At 55.8% G+C, this 21,774-nt stretch overlaps 10 protein-coding genes across 10 annotated transcripts; 5 read left to right on the forward strand and 5 right to left on the reverse strand.

Moving 5' to 3' along the window:
• Positions 1 to 257: 257 nt before the first annotated feature.
• PG994_003569 (NAD(P)-binding protein) lies at positions 258 to 1,532 on the forward strand (the record flags this gene model as incomplete). The annotated part of the gene is made up of 2 exons (XM_066854978.1): positions 258 to 278; positions 648 to 1,532. The coding sequence occupies 2 exons, from the start codon at positions 258 to 260 to the stop codon at positions 1,530 to 1,532; spliced, it is 906 nt and encodes a 301-aa protein (XP_066719256.1).
• Positions 1,533 to 2,092: 560 nt separating this feature from the next.
• On the forward strand, positions 2,093 to 4,159 carry PG994_003570 (uncharacterized protein; the record flags this gene model as incomplete). Its single annotated transcript, XM_066854979.1, has 4 exons — positions 2,093 to 2,503; positions 3,097 to 3,143; positions 3,203 to 3,713; positions 3,788 to 4,159. 4 exons carry the CDS (start codon positions 2,093 to 2,095, stop codon positions 4,157 to 4,159), a joined length of 1,341 nt encoding a protein of 446 aa, XP_066719257.1.
• A 1,875-nt stretch (positions 4,160 to 6,034) lies between these two features.
• PG994_003571 (uncharacterized protein) lies at positions 6,035 to 6,679 on the forward strand (the record flags this gene model as incomplete). The annotated part of the gene is made up of 1 exon (XM_066854980.1): positions 6,035 to 6,679. The coding sequence occupies one exon, from the start codon at positions 6,035 to 6,037 to the stop codon at positions 6,677 to 6,679; it is 645 nt and encodes a 214-aa protein (XP_066719258.1).
• A 1,502-nt stretch (positions 6,680 to 8,181) lies between these two features.
• PG994_003572 (uncharacterized protein) lies at positions 8,182 to 9,211 on the reverse strand (the record flags this gene model as incomplete). The annotated part of the gene is made up of 2 exons (XM_066854981.1): positions 8,182 to 8,641; positions 8,961 to 9,211. The coding sequence occupies 2 exons, from the start codon at positions 9,209 to 9,211 to the stop codon at positions 8,182 to 8,184; spliced, it is 711 nt and encodes a 236-aa protein (XP_066719259.1).
• A 782-nt stretch (positions 9,212 to 9,993) lies between these two features.
• On the forward strand, positions 9,994 to 11,095 carry PG994_003573 (uncharacterized protein; the record flags this gene model as incomplete). Its single annotated transcript, XM_066854982.1, has 2 exons — positions 9,994 to 10,380; positions 10,883 to 11,095. 2 exons carry the CDS (start codon positions 9,994 to 9,996, stop codon positions 11,093 to 11,095), a joined length of 600 nt encoding a protein of 199 aa, XP_066719260.1.
• Positions 11,096 to 12,500: 1,405 nt separating this feature from the next.
• Positions 12,501 to 13,950, forward strand: PG994_003574 (uncharacterized protein; the record flags this gene model as incomplete). Its single annotated transcript, XM_066854983.1, has 4 exons — positions 12,501 to 12,709; positions 12,805 to 12,990; positions 13,059 to 13,452; positions 13,558 to 13,950. 4 exons carry the CDS (start codon positions 12,501 to 12,503, stop codon positions 13,948 to 13,950), a joined length of 1,182 nt encoding a protein of 393 aa, XP_066719261.1.
• Positions 13,951 to 14,102: 152 nt separating this feature from the next.
• On the reverse strand, positions 14,103 to 15,295 carry PG994_003575 (uncharacterized protein; the record flags this gene model as incomplete). Its single annotated transcript, XM_066854984.1, has 2 exons — positions 14,103 to 14,315; positions 14,342 to 15,295. 2 exons carry the CDS (start codon positions 15,293 to 15,295, stop codon positions 14,103 to 14,105), a joined length of 1,167 nt encoding a protein of 388 aa, XP_066719262.1.
• Positions 15,296 to 15,747: 452 nt separating this feature from the next.
• Positions 15,748 to 17,346, reverse strand: PG994_003576 (secretory lipase; the record flags this gene model as incomplete). Its single annotated transcript, XM_066854985.1, has 1 exon — positions 15,748 to 17,346. The coding sequence occupies one exon, from the start codon at positions 17,344 to 17,346 to the stop codon at positions 15,748 to 15,750; it is 1,599 nt and encodes a 532-aa protein (XP_066719263.1).
• Positions 17,347 to 17,776: 430 nt separating this feature from the next.
• PG994_003577 (acetyltransferase) lies at positions 17,777 to 18,370 on the reverse strand (the record flags this gene model as incomplete). The annotated part of the gene is made up of 1 exon (XM_066854986.1): positions 17,777 to 18,370. The coding sequence occupies one exon, from the start codon at positions 18,368 to 18,370 to the stop codon at positions 17,777 to 17,779; it is 594 nt and encodes a 197-aa protein (XP_066719264.1).
• Positions 18,371 to 18,847: 477 nt separating this feature from the next.
• PG994_003578 (cytochrome P450) lies at positions 18,848 to 20,661 on the reverse strand (the record flags this gene model as incomplete). Its single annotated transcript, XM_066854987.1, has 7 exons — positions 18,848 to 19,004; positions 19,111 to 19,276; positions 19,323 to 19,526; positions 19,576 to 19,759; positions 19,817 to 20,452; positions 20,513 to 20,594; positions 20,648 to 20,661. The coding sequence occupies 7 exons, from the start codon at positions 20,659 to 20,661 to the stop codon at positions 18,848 to 18,850; spliced, it is 1,443 nt and encodes a 480-aa protein (XP_066719265.1).
• Between the last annotated feature and the right edge of the window lie 1,113 nt (positions 20,662 to 21,774).

Here is a 21,774-nt window from a genome sequence, read left to right on the forward strand (position 1 = left end):
CCTTTCTCCCTTGCGTATCCGCGAAGATATTTCTCCGCACGCGTTGCTTTGATGTGTCAGTGAAGAAAGCAGCTAGTTGCCCCATCCTGGATAGTCAAACTTCGTAAGCAACAAAACTTTTTCACTCAGGCCTTACCTTAATGATTTCCGCCGCCTGGCTCATTAGTGTGCTTAACAAGAGACCAGACAGCCTTTATGTATTCCGCCTTAGTATTTTATAGGAGCCGCTTACACCATAGTTCAAAGCTGACTGGGAGATGGTGTTCTTGTTCTCAGTTGTGAGTGGTATATATCGTCTGATGCTATGTAGTATGAAGTAGGTAGGTATCAGTCCTATCATATATGCTCTGTGGCCCCTAATACTTACTAGAGGAAGAGGTAGCTTGCAGGGATGAGTTCTTCCGAGAGGTTGTGCCGGCCAGCAGTGTCGGATGGAGGCGATGACAAACCAGGCAGTAATGTAGTAGACTCCTTCTAGTCCCAAAGCCCAAGTGCTTGCATACCAACTTCCCCACTGACCAAAATCAACCATACAAGGGTAGAATCGATCTGCTTTCCCATATATACCCACCTTATTGTTCCACTCCAGGGTGTCAGGGTATGCATGGGCAACCGTGGCAGCACCAACATTCAACAACACCAAACAGCGCGCCGGCATCAAGAGCCTCTTGCATCGCCAGCTTTTCGAGAAGCCAACACTGCCCGAAAATATCGATCTAAAGAGCAAGACGGCCATTGTGACCGGATCCAACACGGGCATCGGTCTCGAATGCGCCCGCCAGCTCCTCGACCTGAGGCTCAGCAGGCTCATCCTCGCCGTACGGAACGATGCCAAGGGCCAGCAGGCCCGCGAGGGCCTAGCAAAGACGCACCCCTCCCTCCCCGGGGACGCGATTGAGGTATGGAAGTTGGACATGGAAGACTACGCCAGCGTCACGGCGTTCGCGGAACGAGCCAAGGCGCTCGCGCGGCTGGACATCATCGTCCTGAACGCCGGCGTGGCCAAGACGGTCTACAAAAGGGCCGCAGCGACGGGCCACGAGGAGACGATCCAGGTGAACATGCTGTCGACGGCGCTGCTCGCCCTCCTCCTCCCTGTCGTGAAGGCCAAAGGCGCCGCTTCTTCCTCCTCCGGCCGCCTAGTCGTCATGCAGTCCGACACGTCGTCCTGGGCCAAGTTCCGAGAGAAGGGGCACGTGCCCCTCCTGCCGGCCCTGGACGACGAGAGGAAATTTGACCGCGCCGACCACTACTTCACGTCCAAGCTCATCCTGCAGCTCTTCATGATCGAGCTCGCGAGGCGCGTGCCTGCGTCCGTGGCGGCTGTCGTCACCATGCCCAACCCCGGCTGGACCTACGGGACGGGCCTCGGCAAGGGCAGCGTTACTATGGCGGAGAAGATCATCTCTTTCCCGAACAGGATACTCGGAAGTTCCCCATCGGCGGGGGCGCGCGTAGTCACGACCGGGGCGGTGGCATTTGGTCCGGAGGCGCATGGACAATACATCGAGGATGGGAAACTCCAACCGTGAGTCTTTACTTTCGCCCTATTTTTTAGCTAAATGTGGTCAGTTTACCTACTGGTGCTAATACCTCTTCAGGACAGGAAAGCTCCATTTGTCTACACACCAGGAGGGGAGAAAGTGGGCCAGACAATTTGGGACGAAGTCATGTCCGCGTTGTCATTTGCCAGTATGGCAGATATTGTTAAAGAGCTGCAAAAGGGGCTGTAACGTACTTGGTGCATTTAGTTTCTGTTTTAAGTCTATCCGTAGTATAATCTATGTCGAAACTTTGCCCAGTCCTTCCGGCGTGTCTTGCTGTTATGGGCCTCTTGTGAGAGGTTGCTGAGCATGGAACAGAGGAGCTCCCCAGTCACCATAGGCTGCATAATTCCCTGCAAAAGCTCATCCTTCACAAATTCGGAAGCGGACTGAACTGATAGATCCTTGCATCCTTCACAATCATCATTCCATTCTCCCCACCATAACCATTCGTGGATGAGATCCCCGTCCAAATTGCGGCTCACGTCGGGCTTCCCCGTTGGTCCTGCAGGGTCAGATCGGTTTAGATCGACCTGGAGAGTGACGCCATGGAATTTTTCATATTTCGGAAACTGGTCATCACACTCGAGGTCTCCTTCATCTTCGTCGTCTTGCCGCTCTTCCTCGCTCTCGCCTGCCGAGGGGCCGTCTGCGTACCGAGAGATGCGCTCCAAGCAGCGGTCGATGTCGGATTGCTCCCCTTCGCTCTCGCTTTCCGAGACGCTGCTATCGTCTTGCATACCATAGTTCTCAGCGCTGCAGTCAAAGACGGTTTCCATGGACCATCGCCGCATAGCCGCGACGCGCGCCTCGCCGGCGGAAGCGGCCCAGGCTCGCATGTCCTTGACCGTGAAGTCCTCGAACTCGTAGACAATGCGGGCATTCTCCTCGGCGCCGTCCAGCAGGCGCTGCAGCTCCGCCCGGATGAGCTTGCAGAGGCGCAGCAGCGACCACGGGCTGTATGATTTCGGCGCCTCGGCTTTCGCGCGCTCGTCCCTGGTGAAAGGTGACGTGCCCCGCACAGTCAGACTATAGGCTGGTTGAGGAAAGAACCGCCCGCTTGTTGGCAACGACGAGTACAAAAGGTATTCATATATCATGAGTCGGACCTCAGGCGGTATGGTTGTAAGAGTTGGGGGCGGTGACATTATAAATTCAGGTCGAGCTTGGTGGTATTGTAGCAAACAGTAAGGGCATAAAAGTCACTATGATGGAAGACCAAGAGAAAAGAAACATACAACAATGTCAGTTTTGTGAGGAAAGGAATGTGATGACCCACCAAGATGCCAATTACCCACTCTAATCATCTATTAGGCACCAAGCAATATGATAAGTAATGATTATTCTTTGTGGCGCAGGCTTACTTCCACGTCATTGTGCAGGGCAAATTGAATACAGCCTGTACACAACTCTCCCTCAGCTTGACCGATCACTTAAAAAGAAATTTGGTGATGGCTTAATTGCCAGTTTCATCCCGTCAGCTCATCCGTTCAGCTCTCTGGCTTCTCTCTAAACCTCCCGGTCTACGGTTTCAACTACGCCGCGCAATCAGATCTATTGTTGCATTTGCGGCGGCCCCTTCTTGGAACCCAGCGCCCGGTACGTATAAACCTGCATGCAGCCTTATCATCGGCCGGGCCTAACCAAAATTCCTGCAGTGACGACGAGTCCAAGGATTGGCTCACTCGTGCAGTTGTGCTGACGACTGGCAATGACACCCCGGACGCTGCTGGTGTCAAACTCGACACTTTTCGCTCCCACCCGTCCGTTCAGCACCCGGTCCTCCACCCCGAGCATGCCCAACGATATGTTCTGCAGCTTCCCTCAGAGTACCACGAGCGCAACGGCTTCCCCATCGTACCCTCGGGCGAGAACGCCATAGCCATGGACATCGGCATGGCCGGCGGCCATCTGTACTTCCCCGTGCACGAACTGTGTTCCCAGCTGGCCCAACGCTTTATGGACAACCGAACGGTATCGCGGGACACGTTCCAAACGCAGCCCCAGGAGGCAATATCCTCGGTCAAGCAACTGTGGGAGGTCTTGCTTCACCGCATGACCGGCTCGGAAAGTCAGTACATTCTACCGGAGCCGCACGACTATTATGGGGGTAGTGGCTGTCGGAACGTGTATTGGGAACTGGATGATGGTGAGCCGGAATACGGCGAGGTTAGTAACCGCTGCTTGTTGAGATTTCCATCTCACCACTTTTTTTAACCATGTTATGCTTACAATAATCACAGTTGTTAGAAGCAGCGCCAATGGAAATGGCCAACCTTACCGAAGGAATTCTTCAGGATCTCCAGCCGGAGGCATCAGAGAGGCCAAAGGAGATAGGTACTACTGAAGATGAGATAGCCTATGGTCAAGACTGGTGGTGCGAATCTCTCGCGAAACAGCAGCGGCTGCCCTGGCTCTGGGACTTGGATAGTGAACTCGTCCGTGAAAAGCAACGAAACGGCAATTGGGACTGGGAGCTTCTCGTGCGTAAGCTCTCCAAGCCTGAAATTCACGAGCCCAGTGATACGACCCTTAATCTACCGGTGGGCTTACGTAACCGCCGCCGGATCTGGCGTTGTCTCGAAGAAGCAAGGGTTGGCGATACAAATCCTTGAGAAACCAAGATGTATGTAGGCGCGCGGATGGTGTTGGTGGTGCGCTGCCAAGCGCGCTGAAGCGCGACACTGCAGATTAGTTAGATTACTGGATACAGAACAATGCCCGATTCAAACATGTTCGTTCCTTTATATGACTAGTGCTGATCTCAGAGAACTCCACAGACTATACGAGCAGCCAAGGATAAATCCCCAGCTGATCTTGGCAAAACCAGGGTGTTTCGATGAAATGCAGTAGGTCGATATTAATCGGCTACATTGGCCAGCGGGTGCAGAAAGGCTGACCGAGGCGCCGGCATGTTATCTACAATGGCCCCCGATGAGCGGAAGGGCTGTGTTTCTTGGCCGTGACCCAGCCAATAGTCATTGGGGAGCATGTGTTACCTATTTTTGGAATTGTTCAGGGCCATAGGGGCGACGTCAGATGGAAGACGAATGAGAAACTCCTGGATGAGGACTCCGCCGGCAGGATCTGGAGGATCTGAGACTCTGAGCCCGCCCCCACCCCCGATGTCAGCAATCAATCGTACCAGTAGCTGGTATTGTGGGTGGAGAGCCCGACACGCATGTACAGGAGCAAGAATAGCTTTGTCTCTATCTCCACGGCCTGTACGAGGCTGGCCCAGAAGAAACAGACCACCCAAAAGTAATTAAACAACTGTGAGGTACCCCAGGAGGTTAGGAGAGAAGTTGAAGCAAGTAGAATATAAAGTACAAATGAAGCCTTCCAGTAGTCGAGGTTTTGGAAAGGGGCATCTGAAAAGACAATCATTCACCGCCTCAGTAGTCATGGAGCCGTCGTTGAGTTCTATGTTGTTGCTCTTTCTTGCAGCTCCCCTTGCATATGGAGCTTCAATATCTTCTTCAGCGTCTAAGGCCACAGTGTCCTCGAAAGATTCGTCAACAGCTTCTTCAACCGGTAGGTGCACTATCATTCAACCCACGTATATATATCTTAACATGAACCGCCCACAGATGATGGGAAAGACCATGTCACTGTCACTTCGGTCGTCACCGGGCCTAGCGGACCTACCACCCGTACCGAGACCTTTGTGCCGACCACCTACACCCAGTTCAAGGAGGTTTCCTCCACGGTGACCACGAAGACCATCGTTACTGTGCAATACGGGGGGCACGTCTTCCAGCTTTTCCACCTACAGCTATGAGATTGGGCCGGGAGGAGTTGGCTGGCACCTGCCCAGTTTCAGCAATGGAGCCCTCTCCCTCTGCCCCTTCCTACATATCTTCCGGGGGAGAAACCGTGATCTGGATCAAGTTTGATAATTAGTTCAACGGCATCCAGTACTACACGGACTAGTTCCGCGAATGTGACCTCGTCTAGGACAGGGTCAAGCTCTAACGGATCGTCAACCAAACCCTCATCCACTGATTCCACGAGCTCAACGACTCACCATGCAGACTCTACTTCAGGCCAGACTAGCTCTAAGGCTTCTAGCAGTGCATCTTCCAAAAGTCTACGTCAGACCAGTCCTACTAGCACAAACAGACCAAATCCAGCAAGCACAACGTCATCGGCTAGATCATTGAGCCAAAGCAGCAGTGCATCATCCTCCAAGACTAAATCTAGCAACACAACTTCCTCCAGCAGCATAAGCTCGGCTGGTGAAAGTAAATCCGGTCCAACATCTAAAGCAAGTGCGACAAGCAGTACTAAGGCATCAAGTACTGGTCCAAGCATCACCTCGTCTACCGCTATGATTACTGCGACCATCACTCAGGCCCCAACTGGCTTCTCTGCCGAGACTGTTTCAGGTACCACGTACCCATCCAACACCTGGATCACAACGAAAGATAAGGATGATCACACTACAATTCTCCACGTCATCATCTTTGGAGGTGGCCCCCCCGATTATCATGTGGGGGTTGCCGCCCACTCCCAATGTCCAGTTCAGTTTTCCCAAGCTTCCCAAGTTTCATCTTCCCTGTATCAAAGTCTTTGGAGTCTCCGTTGGCAGCTGTTCTACCGACCCGGTGACAGACGGCCCACCTGGTGGTGAGGACAACCCAGAAGACCCTACTACAACGGACAAGACAACCGAGAAGACAACTGAGAAGACAAGCACAACCAAGAAATCTTCGACCACGGACGAGTGCAGTTCCACGAGCACCGTGTCAGCTTGCGAGGTCAGGTGTGCGAAGACTATCAGTAGTAGTTCCTGCGCATCCTACAGCAACACCTGCTCCGAGACCAAGACCGGCTGCTCGGTCACCGGCACCATCACCACTATCACGAGCAGCACCAGTGCTTGCTCCACCTGTGGAAGCTGCATAGCCCGGGGACCGGCCGGGAACGGCGGGCCTCCAGCCCCCGACGGACCCTCCTATCCGACCCGACGACCAGAAAGAAGGAGCCTCCGACCTCCGCAAGCGCGATCACCCTCGCCACTTGCAGAAGCGTGCCGGCTCTGCATGGGAAGTCAAGACGCTTGGTGCATGCGCCCTCGCTTCTGGAACCGTGTCAAAACTGACCAGACCAGCTTGGCCCAAGGCGACTGGTGATATACTCAATCCGGACTCTCAAGGCAATATGAAGGCGAAATGGTCCGTGATGTCCCGGTACGACCGAGCCACGGGCACCGGTCCTTGCGGCACAGTGCCTACTGTGACGAGGATAGATGCAAACGGTTTCAAGGTCGCTAGTAAATACCAAGCCTTGGACGGCAAAATCAAGCCCGACAATGACACGCTTAGTCTTGACTATGCGTGTAAGTATCAATCCCCTCTTGCATTTTGAATGATGATCGCTTTTTATCCCCCGAGGGAGGTAAAAGCATATAACCAGTGGTTTCCGAGACTGACAAAAGAGCTATAGACGAGAAGTCCTAGATTAAAGATTTCCTCGAGTCGACCGCTGGTACATCTACCGGGGGTGGCAAGCTTTCATGCTCCGATATCAACACATTCTTTTCCCTCAGGCTAAAGCGCCACAAACTTGTCAATGGAGCTTGTTACAGCCCGTCTGGAACTCCATTGCCAGTGACAAAAACCCCCAATACTTTATCGCCATGTCACAGTATGTCAATGGCGACGGCAAGGCTCCTTCTTCCAAGACCCTGTGAAGCCCCTCGCGCAGAACTACATCACGGATCCCCTCTACAAGGTGGCGGCGAACGACGGGAAATGGCACTGGGCAACAGGCAAGACAGCTGGTACGACTACCACTTCAGCAATTGATGCGTTGAGGGAGATGATCAATAAAGGATTCGAGCGCACCCTCATAGGTTGCGTTGAGATGAAGATGGCTCCTATGCTCGACCTCATGGACAAGACAAATAACCGGATATACGATGAGCTGTAGGTGCTTCTTGAAGATTTCTTTACCCGCCATTTAAATTTCAATACTAATCACGTGATATAGTTCACTTATCGATCAGAGGATCGGTCTTGCTGCCAACCAACCACTATTCGGCGCCGCCAATGTGCCAAAGTGGACTACGGCCTTTGGGTCCAATGGCATCGCTGGGGCTTATAAGGACTACATGACCAAGAACATCGAGCCGCAGATCACCCTGCCCCCAGAGTACCTGACCAAACTCTGGGATTTTATCAAGGACGGACTAGCAGAGGCTGAGAACCTACAGGACGTCAAAGAGGACTCGAATGACAACACCAAGCCGGGAAAGCATTATCCGGAATGGCAGCAAATGAAGGATTTTGCAGACGACGTTGACAAGATTTACAAGCAGTCGGGAGCTTATGATTGGGAATACACCTTCTCTTTCCAATGGGACCGCAACAACAAGCGGGACGAGGGAGACGCCGGGGGAGAAAGTGAAGAAAGCGACCGCAAGCTCGAACTCAGCTGTTCCGGCAAACCCGTCAGCGAGTCCGCATCCGCCACCAAGTCTGGCACTTCGTCTAGCACATCCAAACCAGCATCTCAAACGGCCTCGTCGGGATCCACGTCTCAGTCCGGCGCGTCGTCGTCATCGGCATCGAAGACATCCTCAGGCCCCTCGTCGTCCAAGACTACGTCGAAGAATTCCTCCGCTTCCTCCTCATCAACCGTCAGCAAGACCAGCAGTCGGAGTAGTAGTACCAACAGCCAAAGTTCTAGGACTTCCTCGACAAAGACCAGCAGCAGAAGCAGCAGCACGACGCAGCCGCCGCGCGTGACGGCGCCCTCGGTGACCATCGGCACGTCGACGGAGAAGGTCGATAAGTGCGAACAGGGCTACAGCAGCTACTCCATGATGGCCAAAGCGACGGCGCCGGCCCACGCGAAGTCGCAGCGGTTCTACGTACCGCGGGCGGACACGCTCACGGGCGGCATGGACTGGTCCGTTGAGTTCGTCGACGGCTTCGTCGGCGAAGACCCCAAGAAGTTCGACAAGAACAAGCCCACGGACCCCAGGACCGTGGTGGCGTCGTGGTCGGTCGGGACGTTGGAGGGGAAGGACCCGGTGGCCAAGGGGAAGGGTGGAAAGGATATGAAGATCGAGTGGAAGGCACCCGAGAAAGCTAGTAAGTTATACTACAGACCGTCTCCCCTTTGCTTTAGAAACAGACAGCAATCTCCTTGTGTTGTGGACATAGTGCTAACTTGGAGCCCCCCAAGATGGAACGTTTGTGGGGCTCGTGTACGTCGAGCCTGTAGGCCAACAGGAATGGGGCATTATTGCCAAGGGCGGCAAAGCAGCCTGCGTGCCAGACTCGTGTAACGGCCATCCCCGAGTGGTAAGTCTTTATTGGTTCCATACCAATTCCCCCTCCCCTCTGTCCCTTCCCTCTCCCTCTTTCTGCCTCTCTCGCTCTCTCTCTCTCCTGACTAATACGAAACAAAAGGTCTCGGACGACAACGGCAAAGTATGCAAGAAGTGGCCCTGCAGCACGCAGATCGTTTGCTCGGACGACGGGCCGATCACGCCGCGCGCCGACTGCCTCGTCGTCGAAGACGGCGTCCTCGTGCCGATGTGGTACGAGGTGAGCATCGCGGCCAACAACTTCATCGAGGACGGCGGCTCCGCGCTCCAGGGCGAGGAGAAAGGGGTGCGGGGCCCTGACGGCCTGGAAGAAGCACGACATCAACATCCGCAGCCAGGACGGCAGCTGGACCGCCGTCCAGGAGTTCACTTTCACCCTGCCCATCAACATCAGCTCCGGCTGCGTGGAGCGCGCCATTGCTAGTGCTGGGGGGCCGAAGGATCTTCGCTGTCGACAAGGGACGAGCGGGTGGGTTTTTATCTAGAGGTCTCACCACTTGCTTATACGTCATTTTCCTGTGATCAAGCAGAGATGATGAAGTTTCAAGGGTGGATCATGCTGCCACTCATCAGAAAGAGCAATTGTGGTAGGGGCGTAAAAGGTTAACCTTGGGTAGCGTAGGACTTTTCGAAATATAATAGGTTCAGTCACATTTTACTCGCACGATGTGGAGTACATGACCTACGATCACCTGGTGCTGATAGCAGTTTAATCATTTCAGTGGCTAATAAATCACCGATTGGTCTAGTAGGCCAAAAGAAGCTTTCACTCTTGCTATCCTCGAGTTCTACTAGCTGACCACTGGGTATAACTATTCCTCGTCTTCTTCCTCCGGCAACGAAGCATTCAATGTTCTTCTCCTTTTTCGGTCGGATCTAATGCTAGGCCGGCCCAGAAGAAACAAGAGAAGAGGCAGTTGTATGCAATGCCTCGTTATGTTTAAATAGATTAATTAAAACGTCGAAACAGTACGGCTGCCACGGATCGACAAAAGCTTTATGATACCTAGGTTCTATCAGATCGCAGAGTGCAATACATTTCTCCAATCGCACATAAAAGGCTGCACTTTCTGTATCCCCTCTTGCGTGGACCGAAGCTGAACACACAGCATGGCCGCACACCAAATTTTATCCTTCTTTCATCCTACAGTCGACTGGCCCCCGGCCCTTACACAGAGCGCCGTGGCCTCGACACCCGGTCCTTCTCTACTCAAGCTTCCCCTAGAGCTGCGCAACGAAATCTGGTGTCTTGTTGTCCGACGCAAAAGGCCTGTGCACCTCCGTAGGCCCTCATACATGAGCGCCTGGGCCAGCAGCGAGCCAATCCGGATTGAAGCCAGCAAACCGACTACTCTCAGAACCTTCCTCCGCTCACCTCCCACCACGAATGCAGGCAGTAACGCCATATTCCTAGTCAACCGCCAGACACACGCCGAAGCCTTCGCTGTGTTCTTTTCGGACAACAGCTTTCTCGCCACTCACGATATGGAGGCATGGGTTTGTCTGTTGATGATGTAAATGACCAGGCTCCCTCGCGCCCCGGACTTCCTACTCGGCCCTGTGATCTTCTGGATTGACAAGTGCGCTGATCGGAATGAATGGGCAACGCTGATGCTCCTCTTGAAACGCATGCTGCCGAGGCAGTCCACAACCCAGCTGAAGCTGTTCTTCGAGACCCCGGGGAGCTAACCAATGCATCCCGGGTCCAGGACATCAGGAGCTCGCTAGTCGTGTGAACCAGAAGCGCTGACCAGCACTGACCCGCCCGTTCGCGCCCCCGGCTATATTGCTCTCGCATACCGTCCACTCATCAACCCGGGCCGTTGGGGCATGGAATGAAATACGGCTATTCATGCCAGCCGCCATACCCATCTTCAAGATACATGGCGCTCTTGAATACTCACTCGCAAGTGCCCACAGGGGCTTTGCTTCGCAAACGGGGACGCTCAACGGACTGCCGTAGGGGGCTCGCTGTGCTCACGTACCTACCTGATTGGAGACGCCGAGCACGAGCCGTAAAGGCTGGGACTATGCTGATACCAACTACTTCATCGAGCACGTCCTTGCTGGCGTCGAGGCATATGCAGGCCGTCACACCAGATCCAGATTGGCCGGCGGCACTCAAGGACGAGGCCAGGTGGCTCGATACGTCGAGGGCATTGGCATCGATAGGACGGAGCACGCCCTATCTGCTGAGGAGGGCAACGATTGACAAAGTGAGAGGCACCGTGGCATTGCGATTCCTGGCCCAAGATGACCGGCATCTGTTTGTCGTTATGATTCTAATAGCGTATCAGAATGCTACGACAGCCATTTCCTGTTTGTGATGGGCTACTTAAAGACTGTATGTATGTGGCTTGATTTCCCTTGGGGTGTTGAAATGCCTAGGGTCCACAAGACACGTTCTAATTACCAAGTGGTCTATGCTTTCAATCTGATAATGGGATAAGGGCGACGGAACTTGGTTTGATAGCGATTTACAGGAGCTATCGTCGTCACAAAGCAGAACACCGCCGGCAGGATATGGGGGGGAAATGATGTAGGCATGACACCAGAGCAAGACGACAGCGGTGTGGAAATTGCAATGCCATTTAAAGATAGAGAAATATCTGGTTCGTCCTGTTTCGTTCTGACTCGCGATGTTGTAATTACCACGTGTTGCAGGGGGCCAGGCACCTGACTCGTGCTTCCGATTTGATTTAGGGCTGCATCAGACAGGAACATATGCATACATAGTACGTGCGTTGATGCGCTAATTGGCTTTTTTTTTTTTTTTTAAATCTATTCATAGATGCAGCAGCAGCAGCATATGTTTTTCTTCCTCTTTCAACTCTCTCATGAATTGGCAACCTACTCCTATCAATATGAATACTTCTCTCCTTTATCGGCTACTATTGGAAGTCACCCTGTTTGTTGATCATTGCCGCCCGCTCGTCATGGTCGGTCAATCCCGAATCTGGTTCTTTGGCCCGTGCCGTGTCTTCCACTACAACACGGGGAGGAGACAAGGATCTTAGGCCCGGCGTTGCATTAGGGCCAAGGTCCTTGATTGGTTACCAGGGCTGATGCCGACCCGTCAAACCTGCGAGATAATGTCGCACTCCACGCACACCAAGCCCACACTGGCAGATACTGGCAGACACCGGGGCCATCATTGGCTATATTGTTCCAGCATCGTCGGTGCCAAAGTATCTGGCAGCTTCCTCATATCTTGTTTCTAGCGGGTCGCGCCGTAAGTCGGCCGGCGGTCGCACTCAAAGCCCGGCGATCTTGCCTATCCTCAGTCCCCTAAGTCGGATAACATCACCAAATGGTCGCCCTAGACAGGGGATGAACTCCCGACTCGGATCCAGTTCTGCCTACAATCTGCGGGGATCCCATGCCTGCTCAGTGCCCAGCAGCGTGCCCGACTCTTTTAGGTTTTTGCCGTCTTGGTAGCGAGCAAGGTACACACACATGCTGCAGAGATTGATCGGTCATGGGAATCTCGGGTCGTCTATATATTGGAGTCGCATCGCTGTGCTGATCTGTTACCCGAGCTGCGCTCTGTAGACTCTAGTTTCTTGGTCGCTCGAAGCTTACCTTGGCTCACTCTGAGCCCTGTGTAGTCCCCCACCATGCGTTTCTCCCTGGGGCCAAGCCTCCTGCTTCTCTCATCGGTGGCAGCCTACACGCCAGAATCGACTGCCCAGACGGACGCCGTCGCAGCCAAGAGCTTTGCTACTCTCAGCCGCGCCGTTAGCGACGGGACCTTGAAGAAGGAGCTCGCCACCAGAGGTGTCTCGCAGGAGTGCACTATCCCCAACGCGGTGGTTCGAAAGGAATAGTGCGTGGCTTCCATTATCGTTCGCTTCACAAACCCGTATTATAAGGATTTTACGTACAAGTTCTATGCTTACTATCGGTCTCACGGCCGAACAGCGCCGACCTCTCAGATGCAGAGAAGATTGACTACATCGATGCCGTCAGGTGTCTGATGACCAAGCCTTCCATCACCCCGCCTGAGGTGGTCCCCGGTGCCCGCACACGCTACGATGACTTCGTGGCCACTCATATGAACCTGACCAAGGCCATTCATATGACGGGCAACTTCCTGACTTGGCACAGGTAATTACTATGACTTCCCACTTCCACCCCTGACGAAACCAGTATTAACCAACCGCCCTGCTTATCAGATACTTCCTCTTCACATTCGAGACAGCCCTGCGCGACGAGTGCGGCTACCAGGGCTACCAGCCGTACTGGAACTGGGCCAAGTCCTCCATGGACCCCATCCATTCGCCCTACATGGACGGCAGCTCGACGTCCCAGGGCGGCAACGGCGTCTACGCGCCCCACAAGTGCACGCCCTTCGTCGACAATTCGACGACCCTGTGCATCCCCCCGGGCGAGGGCGGCGGCTGCGTCGAGTCGGGCCCCTACGGCGTCATCACCGCCAACATCTCGGCCACGTCGCCCACCTTTGAGCCCGAGGGCGGCGTGCCCGTCGGCCCCCTGTTCAGCTACGGCCCGCGCTGCCTCAAGCGGGACATTTCGCCCTGGATGACGTCGCAGTGGCTGACAGACAACGTGAGTAGTGGTGTCGAACTCTTTACCTTACCACCGCGCCCCTCCTCCCTCTTGGCAATGCATAGCAGCCAACTGACAAGACATAACGAACTAACTTCTTCCCAGCACACCATGGAGCTCTTCGCCAACCCCACCCACGACATCGCCCCCTTCCAGGACATCCTCCAGCTCGACCACCCTGACGGCCCCGTCTGCGTGCACTCGGCCGGCCACTTCACCTGGAACGGCGACCCGGGCGGCGACGTCTACAACAGCCCCAACGACCCGCTGTTCTGGCTGATGCACGGTGGTGTCGACCGCGCCTGGTGGATGTGGCAGAACCTGGCGCCCGCCGAGCGCGCCTTCCGGATCGCCGGCACCCGCACCATGCGGAATGACCCCCCGAGCGCCGACGCGACGCTCGACGACCTGCTGGACATGGGGTTCAACGGCGTGCCGTCGCCGCTGCGCGAGCATGTGAGTACGGTGGGGGGGCCGTACTGTTACATTTATGCTTGAAGTGAACGTAAATGCCGAGCTGCGCAAAGTAATAGACATAGAAATACACACAATAATAATAAAAGGTTAAAGGCATAATCTTCTGAGTGTTTCAATTTCTTCTAGGCTGACATGGGCATCGATCGACTCCACGTCATAAAAAGTATACCTACCTACAAAGGCATCGTATCCCCCACATACGCGTTCCCGCCCCCCACCGTAACAACGAACACCTGCCGCGGATCCCCCGAGTTGACCTTCCCCGACCGGTCCGCGCCTCCGTCCGGCTGCACGTCGTCGTAGGCGAACGCGTAGCCCTTGCCGTCGAGGCTGACCTCGTGCAGCAGCCGCGCGTAGTGGTTCGTCGGCTCGCGCCGGTAGTGCGTCTCGGCGGGGACGGGTGGTCCGCGACGTCGGCCAGGCTGGACCGCAGGAAGCCCGCGGCCAGGCGTGGGATCAGCGCGTTGCGCGTCGGCGAGGGGCCCGTCACGAAGGGCCCGCTGTTGCAGCCGAGGATGTCGGCCGTCGTCGGCTTGCCGAAGGCCTCGCTGCCGCCGCAGAACACCAGCTTTCCGTCGCTGGGGCGGACCGCGCCTTCGACGACGCCTGCCGCTGCTTGCGTGTTGATCCGCAGCTTCGTCCCCGTCGACTCGTGGTACTTCTGCCACACCTCCTCCACCAGCGGCTCGTAGTACCCGCCGAAGTCGGCGCCGTTGGTGCCACCGTGCGTCGGGCTGAGCACCCGCAGCGGCGTTGGACCGCCTCTCTTGTCGGGCACGATCAGCTTGTCCCACGGCCGGCCGTCACGGCCCGCCTGTTCTCTCAGGCCTTCACACAGGCGGCCCAGCCCGTCGGCGGCCATGCCCGAGACGTGCTGAACGCCGGCGCCGTCCTTCAGCGACAGCGCGATGGGCAGGCGTCCGACGAAGTCAACATAACTAATATTGGCGAACAGCTGGTCGCGGTTGAGGGTGAACTCGGCGAAGGCGAAGTCGACGCCGGCGTTGGCGTCGGTCGGGTTGAGCACGCTGGGCTCGACGAGGGCGGCGCCGGCGGGGCCGCCCGGGTTCAGCAAGAAAGTAAGCTTCGCGCCGCGGCTGAACCAGACGCGGCCCCCGGCCATCTGCGGGCAGCGCACCGTCACGGGCGGGCCGCCGGGCGGGCCCAGGCGGATGGCGCAGTCCGCGGCCAGCGGCTGCAGGATCCGCGGTGGGTTGGCGGGGAAGTAGAGGGAGCGGCCGTCGGCCTGGAGCAGGACGCGCGCGCCGGCGTTCTGCTGCAGGGAGAGGCCCGTCACGTAGGCGTAGATCTCGTCGGACGGGGAGGGGCTTTGGTTCTGCAGCTGGATGTCCAGGGAGTCGGGCATGGTGCTGGGCTGGTCTTTAGTGCGCGGGGTTCCCCACTGTAGAGCCTGTGCTGTAGGTGATGGATGTATGTAAATAATCGAAAATAATGATTATGTTTGTCCTTTTTGGAAATGATGTCTTGCCGTCGAGAAATTGGGTACGCGCGTTTGTTTTATCGGCTCAAAAACTTTGTAAATTCCAGGGCCTACGTCATTAATGCGCCAGTGTTGATGTACCTGGCAACTCAGTTCAACTGCCATCACCAATTTCACGGCAACTCGGCTCCGACAACAGACAACATTCAACCCAAACGGCAACTCATGTGAAACACCAGATGGATGAATTTGTGTATGGACTGGTAAGAGCATTAAAGAGGTATTTTGAGATGTACGGAGTTTACCTCCACCCTCATAATTGCAGCAATATTTCAATGGGGTCTTGCCAGAGACAAGATCCTTCTGTTCCTTCCGTCTCACAACCCAAGGGGCACCTGGTAGCTGTACTCCGGTGCCCCAGCCCACTGAGGGAAGGCATTCCCAACCTTCAGGTACCATCCCATAGGTAAGAAACTACCCATCTCTGTCCTTTTGCAACCCCGCCCCTCCGTCGCAGCCGGCCTCCCCTCGAACCGGTCCTGGATCCAATCCAGCCAGATCTGCCGCGTCGCATCCAGCGTCGGGACGTGCCCGGTCCCGTTCACCACCAGAAACTCCAGCGCGCTGTCGGGATGCGCCGCGCACGTGGCTGCGACGGTGGCGTTGGTGACGCTGTAGGGCACGTAGACGTCCTCGGTCCCCTGCAGAACTAACAGGGGTCCCCGGAACGGCCGCCGACCGGCGTTGGCCAGCTTCCCGTAGGCCTCGACGTACCACGTCTCGTTCCACCCGTCCTTGAGGAGCTGCGCAGCGCCATCGCCTAGGAACAGCTGCTGCGCCGCCCCGATACTACCCTCGAGCTCCCGGAAGAGCTTCACGCGCGCCGCGCCCACGGGCGTGAACCAGTCAGCCAGCTGGAACGAAGGGAACACGGACCCGAGCGCCAGCGCCACGAACGGCGCGATGAGGGACGGCCACCCCGTGAAGACGTCCGTCGTCGGGCTGCCCGCGACCGCGCCCCGGTAGCCCGGCGCCAGGTCCGCGAACTCCTCCGGCGTCTTGCCTTCTTCGTCCGACAGGACCTCGGCCACGCTCCACGCCGCGCCGCCGCCCTGGCTGTGGCCCATGGCCACGAAGCGCGCGTCCAGCGCCTCGGCGAAGGCGGCGCGCGCGGCGCGTAGGGCGTACAGGCCGTCGCGGGCCGAGATGCGGCTCATGAGGTACTGGTGCGGGATCTTCTGGGTATCGCCGCCGCCTTCGCCCCAGGTCGTTGAGATGCCGAGACCAGCGTAGTCAGGTGCGACGACGGCGTACCCCTCGAGGGCCAGCGTGAAGGGCGCCGCGTCGCCGTACCACAGGGCGCGGTGGGACGACGGGGCCGCCGAGGCGAAGAAGCCCGAGGTGCCGTGCGTCCAGAGGACGACCGGGGCTCCTGCTCCTCCTGTTGGTTTTATTTGGTCGTCGTAGCTTCGTTTCTCTTCTGCTTTGTCGCGTTGTTGCGCATGTTGGTTTCCAGTTGCCGAGGCGGTAACGATATTGCGCGCCGTGAAGGGCCAGAGTATGAAGGCGGTTGCGGGAACCACGGTGCCGTTGTGGGTACGGGTAGTGTACAAGATGCGCGAGAGCGCCGTGTTGGGCGGGATGGCGAAGGTGCTCGGGTCGGTGAAGGCCTGGGTCTTCAGCAAAGTCCCCGGCTCCAGGGGGCCCGTGCTGCTGTTGGTCAGGGGCGGCAGCGTGTAGAAGTCGTCCTCGTGCGGCCCGCCGTTGGCCAGCTGGCTGCGGTCGAACCGGAGCACGTTGTTCAGGCTTGTGGCCTCGGCGTCTGAGAGGTTCGTGGCCACGATCTGGTCCGGTGTCAGCGCGAAGGTCGAGTTGAACCCGGTTGACTGCTCCGCCGCCGGGGGCGTCTGGGCGCTAGCCGAACTGGCGTGGCCGGAGAGGAAGAGCGCTGTGATGGCCTTTGCAGGATAGAACATTTTAATTTATGTTTTTGGTCAAGGGGGCGGGTGTCTAGAAGGGGCTCGTCAGAGAAGCTGTTAATTATTTCGGTTGACCATTATGTTTCTTTCATGGGCGGTGCGGTCACAGTTTTATACAAAGTTGTTACGTGATTCCTCGTAAAGTCGGACAAACAACAGATCTACTGATGATTACTCTACTCGGTCTATGGGTTGATTACCAAGCTGTAAGGGATAGAAGTAGTACGTGTTGGGACCAATGAGAGCTTCGTTTGCAAATGTGGAGCGCCAACGCCGCGGCGTTCCGTGGCGATGGGGTGGTTGACAATTCCTTGGCTGTGTCGCCGCTTCTCGGTCCAGCTGACAAAGCTAAAGCGAGTAGATGACATAAGTCGACAATTTCCTTTCTACAGTGCTTCGGGGATTGCTATTGGCCGAACCAAGCATTCTATAACCCGAGCCCCTTTTCAAAGTAAACCCTCTCATACCCATCCTCGACCTTCCTCCCTGTCTCCGAGAACCCCAGTTTGGCGTATAGGCCAATGTTCTCCCACATCATCACGTTGGTGAACAGGGTCAGCTTGTGCAGTCCTCGGGCCCTTGCCAGCTCCTCGGCGAACCCCATGAGCACGCGCCCGTAGCCTTTCCCTTGGAAACCCGGGTCCACGACGAGGTTGTTGATCTTGAGGGCGGCGCCAACGGAGTCGGGAGCCAGGATGATAGATCCCACTGCTTCTGGTGCCGCCATATTGGTGCTCTTTTCCTTGTCTTCTTCCTCTTCGAGATCCACCTGCTGCTGCTGCTGCTGAACGGTCTTTTCGCCGTCACTGTTGGGAGTCGGCGACGAGGCATCACGAGTGCTTCGTTGTACCAGAACCCAGACCTCCTGAGTGCCCTCCTCGAGGATCTTCTCATAGTCCTCGAGCATGGGTGCCGGCGGCTTTCCGATGCGGTCCACGTACTTGGCGTAGGCGTCCTGGACCATGGCGCGAATCGCCGGCACATGATCCCGAGTTGCTCTGATGACTTGAACGTCGCCCATGACTTATTGGTTCATGTGAAGGCGCGTGATTAAAGAGTGAACTTCTGGAGCTTGCCTGTTTATCGTCGTTTCAATGGTCTCTGTTTTTTCATCCGCAAGCCAAGTCCAAAGGCGCCAAGCTTTTGAGGATACGGTTTGACAAGACATGCAGATGAGATGCTTTACTTCGTGCGACTATCGGGGGAGGGCTCTTATTAGTGAAGCATGCACCGTGTATGAGTCATGTCCGATCCGATAAGGGTAATTTGGAGAAGGCGGGGTAGCTGATAAAAAGCCAGCTTTTACGGATGAAGAAACCGGGGGACAGCGAATGATATTTGGTTGGTTGAGATTATTTGTTGTTGGCTCAGGAGTAGGCAGGTAAATAGGAGTCAAAACCCTCGGCCAAAGGCAAAGGTTCGATAATACAGGATAACGCTTACCCCGTCTGTTTCCATTTGTGTCCCTTTAAAAGTATGCACGTCGCCGTCCACAGAATTACTTTGTCACAGCCCTCAATTTGCACAGCAGAGGCTTCTTCTCCCAGAGTACAAAGACCTTCTGCTCCCTCCAGTCGCGGCTATCGTCGCAAAGCTCCAAATCGAAGTTGAAGAACACCTTGGCAGCTAAGAGACGGATCTCGTGATAGGTCATGCTGTGTGATTGGTAGATGGGTATTTCATTAGTTGTATGCTATTGAATTTGTTCTAAAGCAATACTTCATTCCGGGGAAACGGGATGAAATTCGGGAAAGAACTCACTTCTGACCCAGGCAGTTTCTGGGACCGCATATGAACGGCTGGAAAGCATCACGTTGGTCGTCCTTGTATTCGGGGTCGCCCAGCCATCGCTCGGGGGCGAAGGTGTTCGGGTTCTTGAAGTTGGCGGGGACCGGTATAAGGCGGTATGGTGGACCGAGACAGATGTCTGGGTTTTCATGTGGTTAATTAGCTGTAAGATTTTGCATACTTACTTGACTGGTGTGTTTTACTCACCCCTGGGGCTGTCCACTTGTCCAGGATGACATTTCCGCCCTCGGGTATGATGCGAGGTATCATGTCCGAAACCGGCGGGTAAATGCGCAAAGCCTCCTCGACGCACGCGTTCAGGTACGGCAGCGCCGCCAGGCCTTCGAAGTGTTCATCGCTTTCCGTGGCGAACGCGCCGCGGATCTCGCCTGTGACCTTCTCTATCTTGTCCGGGTGGATTGCGAGGTAGTAGCACACAGCCGCTCAGCAGCGTGGCCGACGTCTCGGTCCCCGCCGTCATGAAGATCTCGGCGTTGGCGTGCATCTCATCCAAAAACAGACCCCGGTCCCGGTCGCCCGCTGCGAGCACGAGGCTCCGGATGTCGGGCTGCCCCGGGCGGCCGCCACGCCGGATGTGTGCGTCGACGCGGTCGCGCGTGTGCTGGAAGTGCGAGAAGCGGAGGTCCTTGACCCATTACGGCTCCAGCCGGTGCAGCACGGTCCGGAGAACGGGGTTGTACTCGGTGAGCTGCACGAGGGGCAGGACGGTGATGGACCGGAACATGCGCTCGACCCAGGGCGTGTACTTTCGGTGCTCCAGCAGGCCCAGCGGCTCGCCGAAGGTGAGGTCGCTCATGATGTCGAAGGTGCAGAAGTTGAACATCGCCACCATGTTGACGCCCTCCGCGCCGTCGGCCTCGGCCTGTTCGCGCAGGACCGCCACCAGGACGTCGGCGTACCTGCGGAACAGCGGCTCCTGCTGCTTGAGGGCGCGCTCGGAGAAGGCGGGCGCGAGGACGCGCCGGGCTCGGTTGTGGTCCGGACCGTTGGCGGTGATCCTGTTGTGCACGGGGGCCTTGGTCGGCCCGAAGAACGCGACGGACTGCGGGTTCTCCTTGCGGCCTTTCGTCTCGGGCCCGTAGATGTCCTTCCATGCCTGTCCGCTGTCGGCATAGCGGAGGTCGTTGGGGCCATACCGGGCGTGCAGTTGGACCAGCCAGCTGCAGGAATCTCCCTTGAGCGCTGCGAACCAGTACGGAATGCGGGAGCAGGCGGCACTGTTTGGACCTGGGATTTCATGCAATGGGTGGAATTGGGTCGCGTAGACGAAGCTGCCAATGAGGTAGGTCAAGAACTGTGTTGTGTTGTCATGTTAGCAGACCCCACTCTCGCATCTCTCATTCCTGTGTCTTACAAGTGACAATCCCATCAATGGGATGGATACTGCGTCGTACGATACCAGAGCCATGGTCGGATCGAAATGAGCGGGGCATCGGCTTCAACTGGGTAGCAGCTGGGCTAGATACTCCGTGAATTAACGAGTGCCTACGGATAATCGGCCATGGCGCTCTTGTCGCTGGGCGTCAGACATCTGGACGCGGCTGACCAGCATGTCAGGGGCAACCCGATGGGGCAACGGTACGGCATACCAGGCAGAGACCGTGGCGTCTGGGCTTGCGGCCAAGTTGCACAGGGGCTCGAATGGGGAGTACATGTTCATCAAATGCTAGCAAGGTAGAGACAGTAGCTTAGTATCGATATTACAGTAATGATAAGGGCACAAACCCGACATCTCTATGTCCATCTTTTTTATCTCCTTATGTTATAGTTAGCTCATGAGAAAGGGCTACAGACGTTGAAGAAGCTCAGTCAAAAGTAAATAAAACAACACACAATCGGTGAACAACACCAGATATAGACCAAAAAGCAAAAACATACAACACCGAGGATTCCCAGGTCGTCACCGACCCTAGTACTAATTCGGCTCTCTGCTGCTTATATATGGGAGAGCGGACGGGATCCCTAGTATTCAGCAGGATATGGTCGTATGTAGCAGAAAACCCCTTTTTGGGAGGCTATATCTCACCTCTGTATATTTAGCCACGCGTGGGCACCTGCTAATTATCGCCATGTAGGAGAACAACACAATGTTCAAGGTGTGAACTAACATGGCAGAGGCTCTGCCTCTGGTATCTGGTTTTCCGAGCTAATCCATAAGCATGGGCAGCTGGATGAGTTCTGGGTCGTTTCTGGAGAAAACTCGTTACGTGGTGGTTTTATGGTTCGTGTGCCGTTTCTAACTCTCCTTCCATTACTGGTGTCTAGTCTCCAATGCGCCGAGTGATTCTGCTCGGTACAGATATCCAATGCGGATTATATCCGTAATATGTGTTCAATAGGCATTGCAGCCATGCAGATATCCACTCACAGTTGCATGGCAAGGTTCGACAGCGCCTCTATACCATTCACAAGAGATCTCATCCACAAGGGGGTTGAGAGACTTGGAGTAGAAGGCAAGCACCGGCAGTTTCAGTCTGCATTCCAAGCTCTGGATGTTGGTTTTCGGGGCCAATGCGAACAACAAAAGCCACAAGAAGGAAGGAAATGACGACATAGAATATTGCTGAGACGAAGACCAAGACGACAACAAGAAAGACAACGCGCGGCACTCGACGT

Source organism: Apiospora phragmitis (genome assembly GCF_038363925.1).
Source record: "Apiospora phragmitis strain CBS 135458 chromosome Unknown utg000004l:1.0-3135199.0:1.0-3139288.0, whole genome shotgun sequence".
NCBI classification, from domain to species: Eukaryota; Fungi; Ascomycota; class Sordariomycetes; order Amphisphaeriales; family Apiosporaceae; genus Apiospora; species Apiospora phragmitis.